Source organism: Notolepis coatsorum (genome assembly GCF_963971535.1).
Source record: "Notolepis coatsorum genome assembly, chromosome: 2".
NCBI lineage: Eukaryota > Metazoa > Chordata > Actinopteri > Aulopiformes > Paralepididae > Notolepis > Notolepis coatsorum.
The window spans coordinates 29,725,357-29,746,809 of record NC_140166.1 but is presented as its reverse complement, the minus strand read 5'-3'; the positions used below and the strand labels follow the sequence as shown (position 1 = coordinate 29,746,809).

The window sequence follows — 21,453 nt, the reverse complement described above, 5'->3', positions numbered from 1 at the left end:
ACCTACTTACTGGTCACGGGAGGCTTCAATAACGTTTGGATGGTAAATCCATTTTGTGATACATTTGTTGAAACAACATCTTTGTTGGCCGACGGCTCCTGCTATCTTAACGTTAGCAAGCTACAGTAAACGTGCATAGCTTAATTAACCTGCATAACATACCTGTGTAACGTTAAGTAACTTGTGTTCCGCTGGGAAAGTTCAGCATCACTGCATACACTTGGTTTAATCCAAACGTCCATTCGGAAACGTTGTATTATGAAATAAGATGGGTGAGTGTGAGTCACTCAACTCTCTTTTTTGCATGATTGATTCATTTCCTGATAATGTATGACGGCGACCCCTCCTCATCTAGACTAGATTTGTTGTTGTTGTGTCTGTGTTCGCGCGTGACTTTCGAATTAGTGTACACACAACATAGTACTGTGATATTCTGATATAATATATAACATTCTGTAAAAAAAATAATAATAAAAAAAATACTAAAAACAGAGAACCCATTAATTAAGATTAGAATGCCAACATTACGAACGAAGGTCTGAACGTTCGGACGTTTGGGCTCAGCCCTAGTAGTGTGATGTGTGCCTGGTGCCAATGTATGGCAGCCATTGAGCCTGTGTAGCCCAAGGTTTGGTGCTACCAGTGGAGCGCTTTGAGTGTCTAGAAAAGCGCTATATAAATGTAATGATCATTCATTCATTCATTCATTCTGTTAAAGTTAGAGGTTATATATGATTGCAAGTAACTGAGTAACTGTCTAACTATGTATAACTGTTTCCACTGGAGGGCGCTATAGGCGGAGCCGTTAATGCTGCCGCCAGGTAGAGGGTATATATAAGGAGATGCCGACTCCCCCTCTGTCTCTTCCACCGTCGCTCTCATAAGAGAAGGATGTCTCATGTACTGCTGTGTACCAATGTGAAATAAACCACACCGTTTAATGGCTAAAGATAGAAACCATGCCTCATGAACATATTATTGTCGCCCCATAGCTGACTCTGTCAACAGGTTATGGGCCCAGATCACGCAGGGGCGAAATAATAAAGGGTAGCAAGTTTAGCTGAAGTATAGGCTAGTTTAGCACTGGGAGCACCGCGTGGCTAGACGCTAGGCCAACAAGAGCTAAAGCTACGCCTACCATCAACAAGAGGATGGCGACAAAAGGAAAGAGCAAATGGCCCTCGTTCAACGGAAGAGCCGAGGACTATGAGCTCTGGGAAGAGCGCATGTTATGCTGCATGCACGGTGCGGGACTGAAGACGACGATCTTGACGGCCCCCACGGGACCACCTGGACGACAAGCATAATGCAGATGCATACTGTGAGTTAGCACCACTGCTCGACGACACAAGCTTGGGGCTGATATTCCGCGACACTAAGGACAAAGGCCGAGAAAGCCTGGAAGTGTTGAGAGAACATTATATCGGACAAGGAAGACCCTGAGTCATGCCCCTCTAACACTAACAGCACTGAAGAAGGGGCACACCGAGACTGTGACCGAATACGTCATAAGAGCTGAGCAGATCATTACGGCGCTGAAGAGTGCAGGAGAAGCACCAAGCGATGGACTAATGATGGCGATGGTGATGAGAGGACTACCGGAGCTGTACAAACCGTTCACACTCCTGGTAACACACGGTTCAGCGGACATGACGCTGGGAAAGTTCAAGGCCAAGTTGCGAATTTTTGAGGCCTCAGAAGATATCCACCCAGCCGCCTCGGAGGCGGGAGAGAGGGTGCTGAAGGCCCGAGCGACGCCGAGGGAGAAGACCAGGCCCACGACGGAGCTGGCGTGTTGGCGATGTGGAGAAAAAGGCCATCGGAAAAGTAACTGCACAAAGACTGTTTGGTGTAGCTTCTGCAAATCCACGGGGCACACAGACAGAGTGTGCATGAAGAAACGCGACCAGAGCGCGCGGTATGCGCATGGACAAGATGGCGGCAGAGGACAAGATGGCAGCGACGGTGGACGTGAGACGAATCGAGACGACGCCCGGAGAGTAGTGGGGCAAGAACGCAGCTGCAGCAGGCCCAAAAGAAGGGACCGATCGTGGACACAGGTGCGTCGTCCCACATCATCAACGACAGGAGTCGGTTCAAGAACTTTGACAACACTTTCGACCCGGAGAGACACAGCATGGAGCTGGCAGACGGGAAGCGCACCTACGGGTTGGCGCAAGAGAGAGGAGACGCACATGTATGCCTCATAGACAGTGAGAGGCACCGGTGTACAGTGACGTTAAAGAACGCTCTCTACGTACCCTCGTTCCCACAAGAACTATTCTCTGTAATAGCTGCTACTGCGAACGGTGCCAAAGTGTTCTTCAATGAAGGTAAACATTTTCTTGTAGAGCCTGACGGTACGCGATTTAACATAAAGGTGTACAAGAGAATGTATTATCTACAAACAGAGTGTAATGACAACGACAAGTGTAATAATAATGATATGTGTAATGTGACTGTCAGTCACGATATTCAGACATGGCATGAGATTATGGGTCATTGTAATTACGAGGATTTACTGAAACTGCAAGCAGTGACAGAAGGCATGCACATTGAAGGTGAAAAGCGTAGACCTGACAGAGAATGTGTAGTGTGCATAAAGGGGAAGTTAACTCAATCGAGAAACAGAAATCCCACAGAAAAAGTAAAGGTACCACTTGCGCTAGTTAACACAGATCTAGCCGGTCCAGTAAGCAACGAGTCCATAGGAAGCTTTAGATATGTACAGTCTTTTACAGATGTGTGTACAGGGGCAGTGTTTGTTTACTTTCTCAAAGCAAAGAGTGACACACTCCAGGCCACAGAGAAATTCCTGGCAGACGTAGCCCCTTATGGTAACATAAGATGCTTGAGGTCCGACAACGGAACTGAGTTCACAAATAGAGAGTTCCAATCACTGTTGAGAAGGAACAAGATAAGGCACAAGACGTCATGTCCATACTCCCCACACCAGAACGGAGTGGCAGAGAGGGAATGGCGCACTCTTTTCGAAATGGCTAGGTGTAAGCTAGTAGATAGTAACTTACCTAAGAGTCTATGGCATTATGCGATGCAAGAAGCCGCTTACACCAGAAACAGGTGCTTTAATAAGCACACGGGCACCACCCCGTATACAGCACTGACAGGAAAGAAGTGTAATCTAGCTAGAATGCACCAATTTGGATCAGTGTGTTATGCTTACCTGCAGGACAGAGGAAAGCTCGAGTCCAGATGTGAAAAAGGACTCTTGGTAGGGCACGACAAAGGAAGCCCCGCTTTCCTAGTTTATTATCCCGGTAAAGGGAGAGTGCAGAAACACAGGCTAGTCAAATTTGTCACAAAGACAACATGTGAGAACGAGACACAGACAGAGGAGCCAGAGCTGGACTCCAGAGTAAGGTGTGAAGAAACAGAGACACCTCAGCCTAGTGTACTTAGCACGGTCGTGCAGACAGACAGTCAGCAACCCCCAGAGGACGATGACGAGGAGCACCCGAGGGTGACGTCACGTGCCCCAAGCAGTGGGAGATATCCCTCAAGGGAACACAAACCCCCAAAGTATCTGACAGACTATGCCCGGAGAGAAAGTGACGAGGATGACAGTACACTTAACAGCATTGATTACTGCTACAGAGTAGTCAGTGGAGTACCTCAGACCTTTAAAGAGGCCATAGTATCCCCTGAATCAAGTAAATGGGAGAGAGCAATGGATGAGGAGATGAGGTCCCTAGAGGACAACCACACCTTTACTCTAACCAAGTTACCAGAGGGCAGACAGACAGTGGGAGGAAAATGGGTGTACTCAATCAAGGAGGGTATTGAAGGCCACAACAAGTACAAAGCCAGGTTCGTAGCTAAATGTTTAAATACTGAAGGAGGGTACTCCATGTTTAAATACGGAAGGGGGGTGGCTACATGCTTAAATGCAGAAGGAGGATACTCCATGTTTAAATACAGAAGGAGTAGATTCCAGGTTTAAATACCGGAGTGGATTCCATGTTTAAATACAGAAGTGGATTCTATGTTTAAATACAGAAGTGGATGATTTACCAGATTCAAAATGCTTTAATTAAGACATTTTCTAGGCATGGACTTTGAACAGTCTGCCAATTGTGTAAAAATATCCCAGAAGAGATATGTGGAAAAGATCCTGAAACGTTTTGACATGCAAGAATGTAGAAGGGAAACACCATGTGATCAAAAACTAGATGCTGATGCTAAACCTGAGGCATTGATCAGCCTGGCGGCTGAGGGGAAGAAGCTCAGTCTGTGTCGAGCTTTCACAGCCTTTGGGATCCTCAGCCTTCTCCCAGAGGGGAGCAGGGTGAAGAGGATGCTCAGAGATTGACAGATGTAAAAAATTTACAGAGAAGCTGTAGGTAGCCTCATTTATTTGACAACATGTACTCGCCCTGACCTATGTTTTGTAGTGAGTAAATTGTCACCGCATTTTGCTGACCCCACAGAGGAGCACTGGATTACAGCAAAACATGTTTTTCGTTATCTCAAAGGTACAGCAGATAAGCAGCTTTGTTTCAGAAAGAGCAGCGAGGGCTTAGGGCTTAAAGCCTACAGTGATGCAGACTGGGCAGCAGACACCACAGACAGAAGAAGTACCACAGGGTATTGTGTGAGTTTGAACACAAACAGCTCACTGGTTTCGTGGAAAACAAAGAAGCAGCCCACAATGGCACTATCAATTTGTGAAGCCGAATATATAGCTCTAGCTATGACAATACAGGCATAGGCGCCCACTTAATGGAGCAGAAGATGCGGGTGCTCTAGGACTATTGAACTTGGGGGAGCAAGCTTGTCTTTTTGCTCCCTCACTTTTTGATCATATCATATGATATAAATATCCCCCCCCAATTTATAAATCTTATCGAACCATAACTACGTAATTTCAATCAAATTAATAATACGCAATGACACTTAATAGCAAGTTTTTAAGTTTCCAAAGATTGTGTGACCCCCCACTTTAATGGTTTGATCCAGTGCCCACAGGCGTTTGTCGGCATGACGTATACGACATGTTGGGGGAGGTGGCTTTTTCGAACCTTTTTCGAAAATTCAGGCTGGATATTGGATAACATTGTGACTCGTGAGGATTATTCTTCTGCGTTTACATTAAAATGGAGCAAATCATCACGTAAGTCGAACACTGTGACTGTATACTAAATGCGCAAACAGATTGAAACTGAATATTTCTCGTATGGTGAGCCTCGGCGCTGAACCGAGTGAATCCAGAGATACGGGATGGTGCGCACTGCGCAGGCGCTGTGATCACCCAACGACGGAAATAATGCCGCTTTGAGCAGTTTATAAAAAAAATATAAAAAATATTTATTAGCAACGCCGAGCTTTCAAACCATCCCGTATCTCTGTGCGAACCCCTCGTGCAACTGTGAGCACCTTTGTAATGTCTCTGTGATACTTGTATAACGAACGGTTCGGCCAGAACCAGTCCTTCATGGTAAATCTAGGTTGGTTTCCCATTGAGGAGCAAGTGACTGTGGATTCACTCGGTGCAGCACAGACCCTGATGTAAACAAGACAAACGTCTTTCTCTGGTCTGCATCCCCTTAACAATTGTGTGTATTGAGCCGTACTGTATTTTACCCATTCTGCAATCTGTTAAATAAAGTTTTCATTCATTCAGCCGCCGCGCTCACTGGGGCTATTGATAGCGTCAATTAGTTGTTGTTGTTACTTGTTGTTGGTGCGGCGGATGTGAACGGGGCTGGAGGGGCTTTGGGAGGATGGGAAAGTTATTATTATTATTATTATTATTATTATAATAGTAATTGGCTATCATACGTGCCTAGCTAGCGTTAGCTAAAAGAGCCCTCGCAGTGAAGTTATTATTATTATAGCTATCATACTGCAATATAAACTGAGTTTTATAGTGAAAAGAGCAGCTTTATTTTGGTCAAGATTGAAGGCTCTATATTGCAGGAAATTGCACATACAGGTGTTCATTAAATGTAAAAAAATCTGCCGTGGAGGGGGTCGTGCCGGACCCCCTCCAAACCACCCCTTGCAAAAAAGAAAATAATAATAATTTAAAAAAAAAAGAATTAAAAAAATACTTGCACCCCCACTTTCAACTATAACTAGGCGGCCATGAATACAGGAATGTATTTATCTAGAACAACTGCTCGAAGGGATGGATACCTATGTATATAAGAAGACTGTTGTTTATGAGGACAACCAGGGAACCATTGCGATTGCTAGACACCCTGTGTGCCGACAGAGGTGTAAACATGTCGATATAAAATATCATTTCATCAGATCTGTCATCAGAGAAGAAAGAATGACACTGATTTATTGTCCAACAGACGACATGGTAGCAGACGCTATGACGAAGCCTGTTTCCAAACGGAAATTGAGAAGATTTGCAGAGGTCATGTTTGGTGTGTAAATATTGACTGTTATGTAGTATTGACTGCCATATTCTTTTTGATGCTCTGAACTGTATTATTTTCTTTGTAAAATTGTTTTTGAAGAAGTTGTACAGTGTACTAGACAACCATAAGTGGGAGTGTTAAAGTTAGAGGTTATATATGATTGCAAGTAACTGAGTAACTGTCTAACTATGTATAACTATATAGGCGGAGCCGTTAATGCTGCCGCCAGGTAGAGGGTATATAAGGAGATGCCGACTCCCCCTCTGTCTCTTCCACCGTCGCTCTCATAAGAGAAGGATGTCTAATGTACTGCTGTGTACCAATGTGAAATAAACCACGCCATTTAATGGCTAAAGATAGAAACCATGCCTCATGAACATATTATTGTCGCCCCATAGCTGACTCTGTCAACACATTCGTATGTGCAAAATAAATCAGCACTGCCCCTTTAAAAAAAAACATGTATATCCAACATGTTACCTGGGGCCCGAGGCTGCGGTGCTCCATGGACAGCTCTTCGTGTGTCGTGTGCAGCAGGAAAATAGAAGCCGGCAACACCTGGAGCGTCCGGCACGCCTCCACGTAGCGCCTCTTTCCCACCGGGTCGTACACAGGCTGCGTGTCTGCAAGCACACAGGAGACGCAGAGTTACTGTCTCTGTCAGAATCATTCACTATCAAATGCCAGATAGAGAGAGAGAGAGAGAGAGAGAGAGAGAGAGAGAGAGAGAGAGAGAGAGAGAGAGAGAGAGAGAGAGAGAGAGAGAGAGAGAGAGAGAGAGAGAGAGAGAGAGAGAGAGAGAGAGAGAGAGAGAGAGAGAGAGAGAGAGAACAGACAGACAGACAGACAGACAGACAGACAGACAGACAGACAGACAGACAGACAGACAGACAGACAGACAGACAGACAGACAGACAGACAGACAGACAGACAGACAGACAGAAATAGAGACAGACAGAGAGACAGAGACAGACAGAGAGACAGAGACAGACATAGAGAGACAGAGACAGAGACAGAGAGAGAGAAATAGAGAGAGAGAGACAGAGAGACAGAGAGAGAGACAGAGAGAGAGACAGAGAGATATAAAGAGACAGAGAGAGAGAGAAATAGAGACAGAGACAGAGTTTGATGTGTTTGTTTTACTGTTATTGCTAATGTTATGGTATTTTTGATTGCTTATATACTGTATGTTATTGTTTGTATGTTGGACTTGCTTTGGCAATAAGTATGTTGATATTTCATGCCAATAAAGCCTATTTGAATTTAAATTGAATTGAATTGAATTGACAGAGACATAAACAGACATTTCTAGAACCTTTATTTACCCAAGCAAGCCAATAACAACAAATTCTGATTTTATTTATTGTCAAAAGTATGCATAATGTTGTGTTAATTCCACAACAAGAGATATGTAATGTTAATTACCTGAAATTATTCAGTTTTTTGGGGGGGGGGGGAAACCCTGCATATATCGGTATCGGTTGATATCGGTATCGGAAATTAAGAGTTGGACAATATCGGTATATCGGTATCGGTAAAAAAGCCAATATCGAGCATCCCTAATATATATATAAAGAGACAGAGATATAGAGAGACAGAGAGAGAGAGACAGAGAGAGAGAGAGACAGAGACAGAGAGAGACAGAGAAATATAAAGAGACAGAGATATAGAGAGACAGAGAGAGACAGACAGAGACAGAGACTTCAATATTCTAGAAAGTGGTGTTGGAGGAAATGCATATGATTTGATCAAATCTATGTACACAAAAAACAGATGTGCTGTTAGAATTGGCAATAAAATAACACATTTCTTCACCCAGTTTCGCGGGGTCCGCCAGGGGTGCAATTTAAGCCCAACGTTGTTTAATATATATATATAAATGAATTAGCAAAGTTATTATAACTTTCTACTGCACCAGGTCTGACTTTGCACGATACCAAAGTAAAATTGTTGATGTATGCAGATGATCTAGTTTTGCTGTCATCCACTAAAGAGGGTCTACAACAGAACCTAGACATCCTCCACCAGTTCTGCCAGACATCGTCTCTGAACGTAAACATGAAGAAGACTAAAGTCATGATCTTTCAAAGGAGACATGATTCTCAAAATATATTTAAATTAGGCACACACATATTAGAAAACACAAAAAGTTACCCATATTTGGGATTGAAAATAAATCATAATGGTAACTTCAACATGGCTGTGAATGAACTGAAGGAGAAGGGAAGAAGGGCTTTTTATGCCATCAAAAGGAAAATTCCAATTGACATCCCAATTAGGACCTGGCTCAAAATTCTAAATTCTGTAATACATCCAATAATATTATATGGCAGTGAAGTGTGGGGTCCATTAACTAACCAAGACTTCCCAAAATGGGAAAAACATCCATTAGAAGTACTGCATGCAGAATTGTGCAAAAACCTACTTAGGGTTCACAGGCACACTGCCAATAATGCATGCAGGGCAGAACTTGGCCAATACCCTCTAATTATTAAAATTCAAAAGCGAGCCATCAAATTTGATACACACCTCCAATCAAGTGACCCCCACTCCTACCACTACAAAGCCCTTCAGAGCCAAGAGATGAAACTAATTAAGAGTCCCCTCTGCCAGCTAGTCATGAATATCTGCCCACAAACACCAGGGCCCTCATTTATCAATGGTGCGTACGCACAGATATGTGCGTAACCCGTGCGTACGATAATTTCTAAGCAAAGTGTGGGACTTATCAGATTGAACGTGTGCCTGACTTTGTGCGTATATCTATGCACAGCTCGGAGTATGCGTACCTGGCGCCCGGCAGTAGAATATTATTATTGCAATGCGGAAATAAGCTTCTGTGCATTAGTTTCAACACTGGCGTGTTCTGTTGTATGACCCGTAATTCATTATAGTTCATTGTAAAATAGCAACAGTAGTGTAATTATTGTCAAACCATATAAATATAGCATTTGGAATAAGTCTTTCTTTCCGAATGAATGCAGCATGGTTTATATATAGGGTTATCGGAATACTATGGGGTGCACTGACTGCGCTCGCGGGGAACTGTTTTCAGAGATAGCAGATAGGAATGAATGAATGAATGAGGGCCAGTCTAATTGCAGAGAGAACATAAAAAATATGTCCGCTACACCCGAGACACCTCCTTCATTTGTACTGCAATTTAAGACCGAAATTGGAGCGTGGAACAAAACGCACAAATGCTATCCCCGTGCACATTCAAGTGCCATCGGCACGGTCCATCGTGATATTGGAGATGGATCGAGCAATAGACTGTTAGGGTGTGTTCACATCTGAGTCCAGGGATAGTCCGGACTATCCGTGGATAGTCCGGACTTTCTGGTGGACCAAATGTGAAAATGATACATTGTTTGATTTTGGTCTGCGTTCACACTACCCTGTTTGGTGCGGATCTAATTTGTAAACAAAGGACATGCTGTCGCCAAGTCGTTCATCTATTGGACTAGCACTCACAAACGTAAACAGTTGCAGACAGCGTATTGACACACCTCGCCCACACGCCGACTGTTTAGATTTGTCTAGCTGTCACTCTCATGCCTATGCTTGTTGCTATGCCTGTCACAAGTGACGTATTAACATTCGCGGGTTTAGCGCAAGGGAAAGAGCGCCAATTCATTTCTTTCTTCTTTCACATTCACCATATTGACAGCAACAATATGGAGCCACATCGCCGTTTTGCGATTGCCTTCATGGCATTTATTATTCTGTTATGGTGTGCCTGCCAAATACAAGCAGTAGAGGCAGAGTATGAGGAAGCAAGACGTGGGATTGATGTTGCGTTGCTGCACATCATTCAGAGGAGACGTCGCAGAGATGACCACCAAAGGTAACCGCCCAAATGTCTAGAAGAGCCTTCACCTCGTTGTTACCCCACGTTGATCCTCGACTCATTGCTGTCTTTTTTTATTTCTTTTTTTTGCCGCTGTGAGATACAGACAGGTATGTGTAAGGCTGCTAATGTGAGGATGAAGTTATTAGGTGGAGTTGCGCCTGCACGCTCTTTGGGGAAGAGTTGGGTCGCGCGACTGCTGTCACTTGGCGCCTGTCATTCATCTAGAGAGACAGAGGAAGAGAGAGACTGTCCGCGCGCGGCGCCAGTCTAGAGAGACAGAGAGAGAGAGAGAGAGAGAAAGAGAGAGAGAGAGAGAGGAAGAGAGAGACTGTCCGCGCGCCTGTCATTCATTTGAGTTGGGTTGCGCGCAAGCTGTTACTTGGCGCTGTCAAGTTGGGTCGCGCGACCGCCGCCACTAGGCACCTGTCACTCATTTGCTCTAGATTAGATACTATATAAAGTTCGTTTTGCGTTCACACCAACAGCAAACGAACCATGGTCCACTTTAAAACTAACCGAGTCCCAACTTTTCAAGAGGACCATGGTTCGGTTGTTTGGTCCTCATTATAGTTCGGTTTGCGTTCATACCTGTACAAACCAAACGGACTATCGATCTAAAGGGACCATGGTCCACTTAAAGTGGACCAAACAGGGTAGGTGTGAACGCGCCCTTACTGTACCACCCATGTAGCTGCATCACAAATGCAGTTATGTGAATAGAAAGGTTCTTGTATATGCTCTCGTATTATTGTTTATATAGGCTACCTAATACCGACATCAAAATTGACGGAAAATCCATCGCGATTTGGAATTAAATTGACGGAGAACTTTAATCCCTGGGTATTAATCGAACGAAACGAAGAAAAAGCAGTCATATTCCAGCATGGTTATTAATGACACCAATGGCAAACAGTGGTTACCGGTCTTTATTAGTGTTTGCGCTGCCCAGGCAGCAATGGTCTTTAGGAAGTTAATAGATATCATATCCGACTGTTTCCGACATCACCGTGTACATTGAGAGCACCGGTTGAGAGAGTGAACAGTTTCAAGTACCTCGGAGCCCACATATCCGAGGACTTGACATGGACCACACACATTGACAGTGTTGTGAAGAAGGCACGACAACGCCTCTACTTCCTCAGGCGCCTAAGGAAGTTCCAAGTCAGTCAGAAGATCCTTAGGAACTTCTACTCATGTACAATAGAGAGCATCCTGACTGGCAACATCACCTCCTGGTTTGGGAATAGCACTGCACAAGACCGTAGCAGACTACAAAGAGTGACACGTTCAGCCGAATGCACAATTGGAGGGGGGCTTCCCACCCTCCAGAACATTTACAACAAGCGGTGCAGGGGGAAGGCTAAGAGAATTATTAAGGACTCGAGCCACCCGAACAACTGCCTCTTTGAACTGCTGCGGTCAGGCAAGCGATACCGGAGTCTTAAGGCGAGCACAGAAAGACTCAGAAGAAGCTTCTATCCCCAGGCCATCAGGCTGCTAAACGAACAATAAACATTATGCAACAACCATCAAATGCACACAGCACACACCCACACGCACACACTCACTTAAACCACACAAACACACTTTATATTTATTGATAAAGGATTTGCACTACAACTCGTACACCCACTGTAAATTGTACCTAAATTGCACCTCATCCCATTTCTGCCTTGCACTATATAGTATTGTATTAGTACACTGCACAGTATTGTATATTATATGGTAACTCAGTTACGTCTATTCTGCATCGAACATTGTACATATGTCTATACTGAACACTGTGACCTCATTTTTTTTTACTTCTAATTTACATGCTATACTATGTTATTTTATTTCATACTTATCTTGTCTTGCACAGTCTCTGGAGCGTAACAGTAAGAAGCATTTTGTATAAAAGTATTCTGTACTTCTGTATGACAACTATTAAAGAAACTTGAACTTGAAACTTGAACACAGACACTGTACACTGTACATTGGAATACTGACAAAGCCATACTTGGTAATTTACTGTACAACTGGGTTAGGACATTTGTAGGGGCCAGTTTCGAATTGCAGTCTCCCGTAGGTGTTTTTTGAGAGTGTTTTTGAAGGTGGGTAGTGATTCACATTCCTTTTTTACAGCTTTGGGTAGGGCGTTCCACATTGATGTGGCATAATTGCGAAACGTGTTTAGTCACTTGTTTGAGCCGAATCTGGGTTTAACATGATTTGTGGAGCTCCCTCTGGTGTTGTGATCGTGGTATTCACTGACCTTTGGGAAGTATTTTGACATGTACATGGGTACCTTGGTCGTGTAGTGTATCTTGTAGACCAGGCCCATTGCAAGTTGCTGTACTCTGTTGTCTACTCTAAGCCATCCTAGGTTGTCAAAGTGGGCAGGGGTGAGGTGAGTTCTAGGAGTCAGGTCAAGCAGTAGTCTGACTAGTTTGTTTTGAGATGTTTGTAATTTGTTTTTTAGTGCCTTTGAGGCGCTTTGGTACCATGAGGTGCAAGCATAGTCGTAGTACCCTTGAATGAGTGCTCCTGCCAGAGTCTTCAGGGTATTCTTGTTTACCAGAGAGGAGATCCGGTACAAGAATCGAGTTCGTTGGTTGACTTTTTGTATTACATTGGATGCCATTTTGTCACAGGAAAGATTAGCCTCTAGGATGGAACCCAGGTAGGTAATTTCATCTTTCCTTGTGACAATATTGTCACCCACTGTAACTGAGAAGCCGTCGGTCTTGCTGAGTTTGTTATTTGAACCGAAGAGAATGGACTCTGTTTTGCCCATGTGTAATGATAGTTTGTTGTCGGCGAGCCATATGCAGATTTTGCCTAGTTCCGATTTTTCTGTACTTACACACATTCTAAATTCTGTGCTTAAGAACGAAAATAGAACACTTTCTAAGAATTGTTGATAAATGAAGGCCCAGGGCTTCAGGACAGACACCAAGCAACCTGGCCCAACCAAATAATCTCAAAACTAAAAGAAAATTATATAGAATATTGGAACAAATCAACCAAATCACAAAGTAAATTAGAATTCTATTTGACCCTAAACAGAGAGTACACGGTCGCAGAATACCTGACCACCGTGAATGATATAAAATTAAGAAAGACATTGACCCGGTACAGACTGAGTGTTCACTTTGTCATCAGGGGGATGTTGAGACAGAATCTTACTTCCTACTACACTGTGAGAAATATAAGGATCTAAGAGAAGTTTTCTTTGATAAAATAAATAAAATTTATCCACAGTTTATCCATCTCCCTGATCATCAAAAGCTGCTATATATATATGTGGGGAGAAACGTCAGTGTACAGTATTAGCAGCAAAATATATAGATTGTTGTCATACAATAAGAGAACAAGCTCTGTAAATACATGTATCTGGGTGGCTACATCTGTAAAATGATTACCCGATTGAATGATTATTTTGTAATTTAATACGTTTCTGTTGATTGTTTTACTGTTATTGCTAATATTATGGTATTTCTGATTGCTTATGTTATTGTTTGTATGTTGGACTTGCTTTGGCAATAAGTATGTTGATATTTCATGCCAATAAAGCCTATTTGAATTTGACAGAGAGACAGACAGAGAGAGACAGAGGTAGAGAGAGACAGAGATAAATAGAGAGAGACAGAGAGACAGAGAGATAGAGAGAGACAGAGAGAGACAGAGAGAGAGACATTGAGTACTGTACTCATCTCCGTTTGATTGTTTTGCTGTCTTGTTTATTTTAACACTGGCTTTGGCAATGTAAACATATGTTTCCCATGTCAATAAAGCTATTGAATTGAATTGAGAGAGAGAGAGAGAGAGAGAGAGAGAGAGAGAGAGAGAGAGAGAGAGAGAGAGAGAGAGAGAGAGAGAGAGAGAGAGAGAGAGAGAGAGAGAGAGAGAGAGAGAGAATTTAATTGAGAGACAGAGAGAGAGAGAGACAGAGAAAGAGAGAGACAGAGAAAGAGAGAGAGAGAGAGAGAGACAGAGAGACAGATAAAGAGAGAGAGAAGAGAGAGAGACAGAGAGAGACAGATAAAGAGAGATAGAGAGAGACAGAGAGAGAGAAGAGAGAGACAGAGACAGAGATAGCGAAAGAGAGAAGAGATGTTCACATGTCCCCCAGAAGAGAGCTTCATCAGTGTGACACTGGAGATTCCCTAGTGGTTGGTGTCATTAAGTCATTAAGATGCAGGAACAAGTGTGTGTGTGTGCGTGTGTGTGTGTGTTTCTCTTCTCCAATTCATTTGGAGACTGCAGAGCTGGAGGGAGTTATGGAGTAAGATTTTAAGAGTGAGAGAGAGAGAGAGAGAGAGAGAGAGAGAGAGAGAGAGAGAGAGAGAGAGAGAGAGAGAGAGGCCCGAGATGTGTCTGAGGGAGAAAGAAAGAGAGAGACAGAGAGAGAGAGAGAGAGAGACAGACTCTTTTGAGAAGCCTTGTCAGATTTGTCACAGATACGTTTAGTTCATCCAAAGATGATAATCCTCTATAGCATCTTACCAGCAGCTTCCCAGCTGTTCCACAACATAGCAGCCTAAACTAAAGCAGTTCAGGCTTTCTGAATCGGGGCCTTTTTTACCCCAATAACACTGTAAATGCTGATCATTTCCGCTTCCAATATCTCAAAAAACTAAACTTTGGTCAGGTGCAAATGATTTTTGGGTAGACAATCAGACAAATCAAGATAGGCTTCTTAAAATGGGCAGAGTGTGCCTTTAATGGAGCTCTATAAAAGATTCCATTTAAAGCTGGAGGTCTACAGGGAATGAAACTGTTAATGTCAAACACATGACTCACATCAGTTAGCCATTTCTGTTCTCAAATGAGAGAGAGAGAAAGAGAGAGAGAGAACGAGAGAGAGAGAGAGAGAGAGAGAGAGAGAGCGAGAGAGAGAAGTACACACTCTACCCCTTGGCTCCCTGACACCCTTGTGTACCCCTGGTCCCTTTTTCTACTTTTTTGAAATATTTTGAGTGTGTGTGTGAGCACAGCGGTGTCTGTGTTTATTATTATTTCATGAAATTGGGTAAATATCTTAATTTTACATATATGTTCATTGTGTGAAAAGCTTATAATATGAAACACTCTAAAACAATAGTTATAGTGTTTAGTGCCTTCTTTACCCCTGGTCCCTTTTTCTACTCCCATCCGCTCCATGTTAAAACGGCATTTTTAACAATTTTTAAATCTACTCTCATTCGTTCAATTCTCGATATATTTACCAAACCATTGCATATTCCACGAGCTAAGAACCCCGTCTAGGTTAAGATGTGCTGTTACCGATGTAAAACACATGGTGGCGTAATCGCTCTACAGATAACTTTGCCACAATTCAAGGGAGGTGAGATAGGCTGTACCAGGCTGTACCGGTCTGCCAGTGATTGAAACTCCGGAGACATGGTTTGGGGTGGTGGGGGGAGGGAGCGAGTGGATTTTCTGAGACAGAACCAGAGACGAACCAGACCGCGCAGTCGACAGCGCGCCACACGCCAAAATACAAGCCCCCCATCGCCGGTGCGCGCCAACGAGGAAGTGTCACGCACGGTGACCAGGTGTCCCCTTTTGGTTGTACTGTCCCACCATTTGACCAAATGTCCCGCGTCCCTCATATTGAGAGGATGTCCCTCTTTTCGAAGCCAAAAAAAAACATGCGTCTAAAAGCCCCTCCCTACAGACAGTAAACGTAGCAACCCGCCTCTTGTCCACACACATTGCTCTGATTGGTTATAGTACTTTAGCGCGCTGCTTGCCTGCTTGTGACGTGACTGAGTCGTGACGCTACCTAGATCTGATTGGTTATAGTAATTTAGCGCACTGCTCTGCTCGTGAGAGTTGAACTTGTGACGCTACCTCATATCGCAAATCTGATTGGTAAAAAAAAACACAACAACATTACAAGCGAACTAGTTCAAGATGGAAAGCAGTAAAAAGAAACGGACCTGCAGTTACAACCAAGACTGGCAAACGACACATGACTGGGTGAGGCAGATGGCAGGCAATCCGCAGCAGGCTTTCTGTGTTTTGTGTCATAGTTCGTTTTCAATTGCGCATGGAGGAGAATACAACTTGAAGCGCCACAGTGGACGTGAGTCTCACTTGAAAGTGGTTCACCAAAAAGAAACATCCAGATCTATGGATACGTTTCTTTTTAAACCAAACAATGATAGCCAGACGGACAAGGTCACTGCAACTGAGATAACAAGTGTCTATCACACAGTACAACACTCCCATTCATACAGGTCAGCCGACTGTGGTATGAAACTAGCTCCTGTCATTTTGCCAGACTCAGTTATTCTAATAAAAAAAATTACATTATCTATCTGTCCCACTTTGTCCCACCAAAATCTTACTGTTGTCCCACTTTGTCCCACCAAAATCTTACTGTTGTCCCACTTTTGGACTTTTTGCATCTGGTCACCCTACGCACGGAGCAGGTCTGGTTCTCTTCCCAACAGCGAGGCGAGCCCAAGATTTCTGCCGCAGAACAACTTGGAACCGCCTGCACCAGATTTGGGTAAGTTGAGCGCTTAGTAACGTTTCGCCTCAAAGCCGTTTCTGGCCGAACTAGTCATCGAATCTTTAATATTTTTTTTATGCGTATTCAGAGGTATTTCGTCGAGATATTTCTAAATGTAATGTTTTAAAAAGAAATATGAGAAATATGGTAAAAAACAACATTTATCCGTTTTTTTCAATGAAAAAAAACGTTGTAACGTTTCGCCTCAACGCCGTTTCTGGCCGAACTAGTCATCGAATCTTTAATATTTTTTTTGATTCGTATTCAGAGGTATTTCGTCGAGATATTTCTAAATGTAATGTTTTAAAAAGAAATATGAGAAATATGGTAAAAAACAACATTTATCCGTTTTTTTAGATGAAAAAAAACGTTGTAACGTTTCGCCTCAACGTCGTTTCTGGCCGAACTAGTCATCGAATCTTTAATATTTTTTTGTATTCGTATTCAGAGGTATTTCGTCGAGATATTTCTAAATGTAATGTTTTAAAAAAGAATATGAGAAATATGGTAAAAACAACATTTATCCGTTTTTTCCATGAAAAAACACGTTGTATCAAACAAACACAGGTTTGAGTGGTTATAATTCATAAATATGAGTAATCTGTTGAGAGATATATTGAGATTATGCTATTACTGTTAATCATGGGTAAAAATTTTTTTTTAAATAGTAAACAGTCTCTTAAGCCCAGTGAGCTCAGCCATTGCTAGGGATGCACAAGGGTTAACATAACATGTAATCTCTCTCTCTCTCTCTCTCTCTCTCTCTCTCTCTCTCTCTCTCTCTCTCTCTCTCTCTCTCTCTCTCTCTCTCTCTCTCTCTCTCTCTCTCTCTCTCTCTCTCTCTCTCTCTCTCTCTCTCTCTCTCTCTCTCTCTCTCTCTCTCTCTCTCTCTCTCTCTCTCTCTCTCTCTCTCTCTCTCTCTCTCTCTCTCTCTCTCTCTCTCTCTCTCTCTCTCTCTCTCTCTCTCTCGCTCCCTCTCTTCAACTCTATCAATTCTACCTTCCAGCTCCTCCAAGTCAGTGTCATAGTCCTCGTCAGGGATGAAACTCTGCTGTTTGCCTCCTGCATGGTCCTCCTCCTCCTCCTCCTTCTCCATCCTTCCAGCCCTGTCTATCACATCCTCTGCAGGGCTGGAGCACTGCTCTGCCGGCCCACACAACGCAGCCCCTGCCTGGGACACTGTCTGCTGCAGAAAGAGAGAGAGACAAAGAGGCAGAGAGAGAGACAGAGAGAGAGAGACAGAGAGAGAGAGACAGAGAGACAGAGAGACAGAGACAGAGAGAGAGAGAGCGCAAGCTTAAGGACGTGTTGACCTGTCAATCCTAGCTGTTATTGGAATGCCTGATGGCGGATATGAGATGGATGTGTCTGAAACAGCTTAAAGGGAGACTGACAGTGATCCGCCTCACCGCAGCCACCAGTCCAGGAGGACAGCTGGCCTTCCATTCTGGAGTCTTTCCTTATACTTACATTAGATTAAAATGTATTGCCATTATAGCACAAGTACAGTACAACAGAAATAAGTAATCTATAGGAACATTTCATCGGTGACCCAAAAAGAAAAAATTACATGTGTGTGTTTCTCGGTGTGCCCGCCGCCCATCGCATGTGTGTGTCACTGCATGACGACATTGTCAATGTGTGCAATGAATAAAGACTTCTTCTTCAAAGTCCAGTTTTAACAGAGTTCAGAGCTCGTACAGTATGGGTAACAGAGCCTACAGTACAGGCACCGGTGTACTTACTGTACTTTCCTCAGTGCAGCATGAGGTGGATGAACAGTATATTAATAAACACACAACATGGTTTGTTTCCACGTTTCCATTGGCGCTTATTCGTTGTAGGATACATTTCTTTTTTGGTAGGAATGCACCTATATGAACATTCCGGCAGACACAATAATAACCAATAATACATTTTCTGTTACGGCTGTGAACGGCTGTGTTTCTGCAGAACATTCCATGTTGTTGTGCACTAGGGCTGACCCCTATTAGTCGATTAGTCGACTAATCGGTCGAAAGGAGCCGTAGTCGACTGCCAACCTCTTAGTCGAATACAAAAAAGAAAATAAAGAATTATAATTTTTTTTATCATTCTTTCCAAAATAAAAGAGGCCTAGAAGCATGGCTAACGCTAATGGCACGCATACCAGAGGCTAACTGCCTAAGAAAACAGGCACAGAGGCACTGAAAGATGATTTCACCCATCTAATGAACACACTAGACCAGGGGTTCCCAAACTTTTTCAGCTCGAGACCCAAAAGAGAAATTTGGTGTTTCCCCGGGACCCAAACTTACAAAAATACATCATGAATTGCAATAAACTACTGATAAAGAACACAACAAACCATGAATTTCAAATGTATATGAAATGTATTTATTTAATTATAAAAGTACATCACGGCAATAATCAGAGTGTAATGTTAAGTTGCTCACCACCTCATAACATATGTACAAACAATTTTGTAACACTTTTAAATGAACAAACATGTTCTACTCTCCTTTCTATTTCTCACCCCTTTTTCAACTCTCCATTTCATACCCCCTACCTCCCTCCGTCCCTCAACCTTAAACCCCAACATTGAGCAACATTCTGATTAATTTGCACTGACTTATTTAAAAATTCTACTGACCTGACATTATGCTAGAAGGGGTATAATATTTCATTCATGGCACAATGAAATCTATTGGGAGGTATGTGGCTGGTTGAAGTTTTCAACCAGCAGATCTATTCTGGGCTTGGTTTTTGAAAGTGCTATTCTGAGGTCATGCTGAGCATTTAGTCTGTTTCTGTATTTGTTTTTCAGGTATGCTAGAGTAGAAAACCCAGATTCACACAAGTATGTGGTGCGGACTTCCGGTTTAGCGTTAGAATGGAGTAAGTCGCATGTGACACAGCTGCTCACCCGTTATTTTTTTTTCCGTTTTAAAAACATATTTATAAACCATTAATGCGTTTAAAACTTGACGCATATATCAACTGAGATTATCAACTAACTATATTGACCAAAAGAATCGAGATGCCACCAAAGAAAAACACAACGAGTCCAAAAACAGTCGCAGAGGTCCCGCCGCAGGAAGCAGGATTCGTACGGCATACAGCAGAAAATATAGACTTGACAGTGGCCGCTTCAAGTTCAACCCCATCAAATACCTCCGCAGACACCGAACATATCATCCGGAAAATGGAGGAAATGGGGAAGACAATGGAGAAGAGAATGGAGGAAATGGAGAAGATAATAACCCAAAAAGTAGATGCTATTAAAGAATCTATTGAAGGCAAAATAGATGCGCTGAGAGCGGACGCCGACGCACATATTAAACGCACCGAGGCCCTGGAAACAGGAATGGAAGCCCACGAAATTTTTTTCGCTCGAATCTACAAAGAAGTAGAGGTTATCAACGTTAACCTAACTGCTGAGATGAAGGGAAACTACAAAGAAATCAACACGGAGCTCAGCGATATAACGATGGAGCTTAAAGGGGAACTCCAACATTTTGGGAAATTTGCTTATTTAACATCTTCCCTGGAGTTAGACAAGAAGATACATACCTTTTTTGTCTCCGTGCGTGCATTTTAGCTTTGGGAATAGACGCTCCGTTAGCATAGCTTAGCTTCATCACTGGAAGTGAGGCAGGACAGTAGCCTTACAGTGCCTTACAGTGTATTGCAAGGTCTGACATTGACCAAATTTGATATGCATGACCTTGGTGGGCTCTAGGTCAACTCCTGAAAAGGGGGTCAATGTCAGACTTTGCAATCAAAAGTTAGGGGGCTAATAACCCTTGCCATAATTTCAGTGCGCCCCCTAACTTTTGATTGCAAGGTCTGACATTGACCCCCTTTTCAGGAGTTGACCTAGAGCCCACCAAGGTCATGCATATCAAATTTGGTCAATGTCAGACCTTGCAATACACTGTAAGGCTACTGTCCTGCCTCACTTCCAGTGATGAAGCTAAGCTATGCTAACGGAGCGTCTATTCCCAAAGCTAAAATGCACGCACAGAGACAAAAAAGGTATGTATCTTCTTGTCTAACTCCAGGGAAGATGTTAAAGGATAACTCCACTATTTTGGGAAATTAGCTTATTTAACATCTTCCCTGGAGTTAGACAAGAAGATGCATACCTTTTTTGTCTCTGTGCGTGCATTTTAGCTTTGGGAATAGATGCTCCGTTAGCATAGCTTAGCTTCATCACTGGAAGTGAGGCAGGACAGTAGCCTTACAGTGCCTTACAGTGTATTGCAAGGTCTGACATTGACCAAACTTGATATGCATGACCTTGGTGGGCTCTAGGTCAACTCCTGAAAAGGGGGTCAATGTCAGACCTTGCAATCAAAAGTTAGGGGCGCACTGAAATTATGGCAAGGGTTATTAGCCCCCTAACTTTTGATTGCAAAGTCTGACATTGACCCCCTTTTCAGGAGTTGACCTAGAGCCCACCAAGGTCATGCATATCAAGTTTGGTCAATGTCAGACCTTGCAATACACTGTAAGGCACTGTAAGGCTACTGTCCTGCCTCACTTCCAGTGATGAAGCTAAGCTATGCTAACGGAGCATCTATTCCCAAAGCTAAAATGCACGCACAGAGACAAAAAAGGTATGCATCTTCTTGTCTAACTCCAGGGAAGATGTTAAATAAGCTAATTTCCCAAAATAGTGGAGTTATCCTTTAAATAAGCTAATTTCCCAAAATGTTGGAGTT

At 43.1% G+C, this 21,453-nt stretch overlaps 1 protein-coding gene across 1 annotated transcript in view; it reads right to left on the bottom strand.

Moving 5' to 3' along the window:
- Positions 1-21,453, bottom strand: part of lrrc74b (leucine rich repeat containing 74B) — a gene marked incomplete at both ends in the record, with an annotated part of 98,379 nt that overhangs the window by 57,331 nt on the left and 19,595 nt on the right. The window contains 2 exons of the mRNA XM_084308096.1: positions 6,870-7,012; positions 17,747-17,933. Of these exons, the coding sequence (XP_084164222.1) occupies positions 6,870-7,012; positions 17,747-17,933 (330 nt within the window). The remainder of the gene's footprint in view (positions 1-6,869; positions 7,013-17,746; positions 17,934-21,453) is intronic.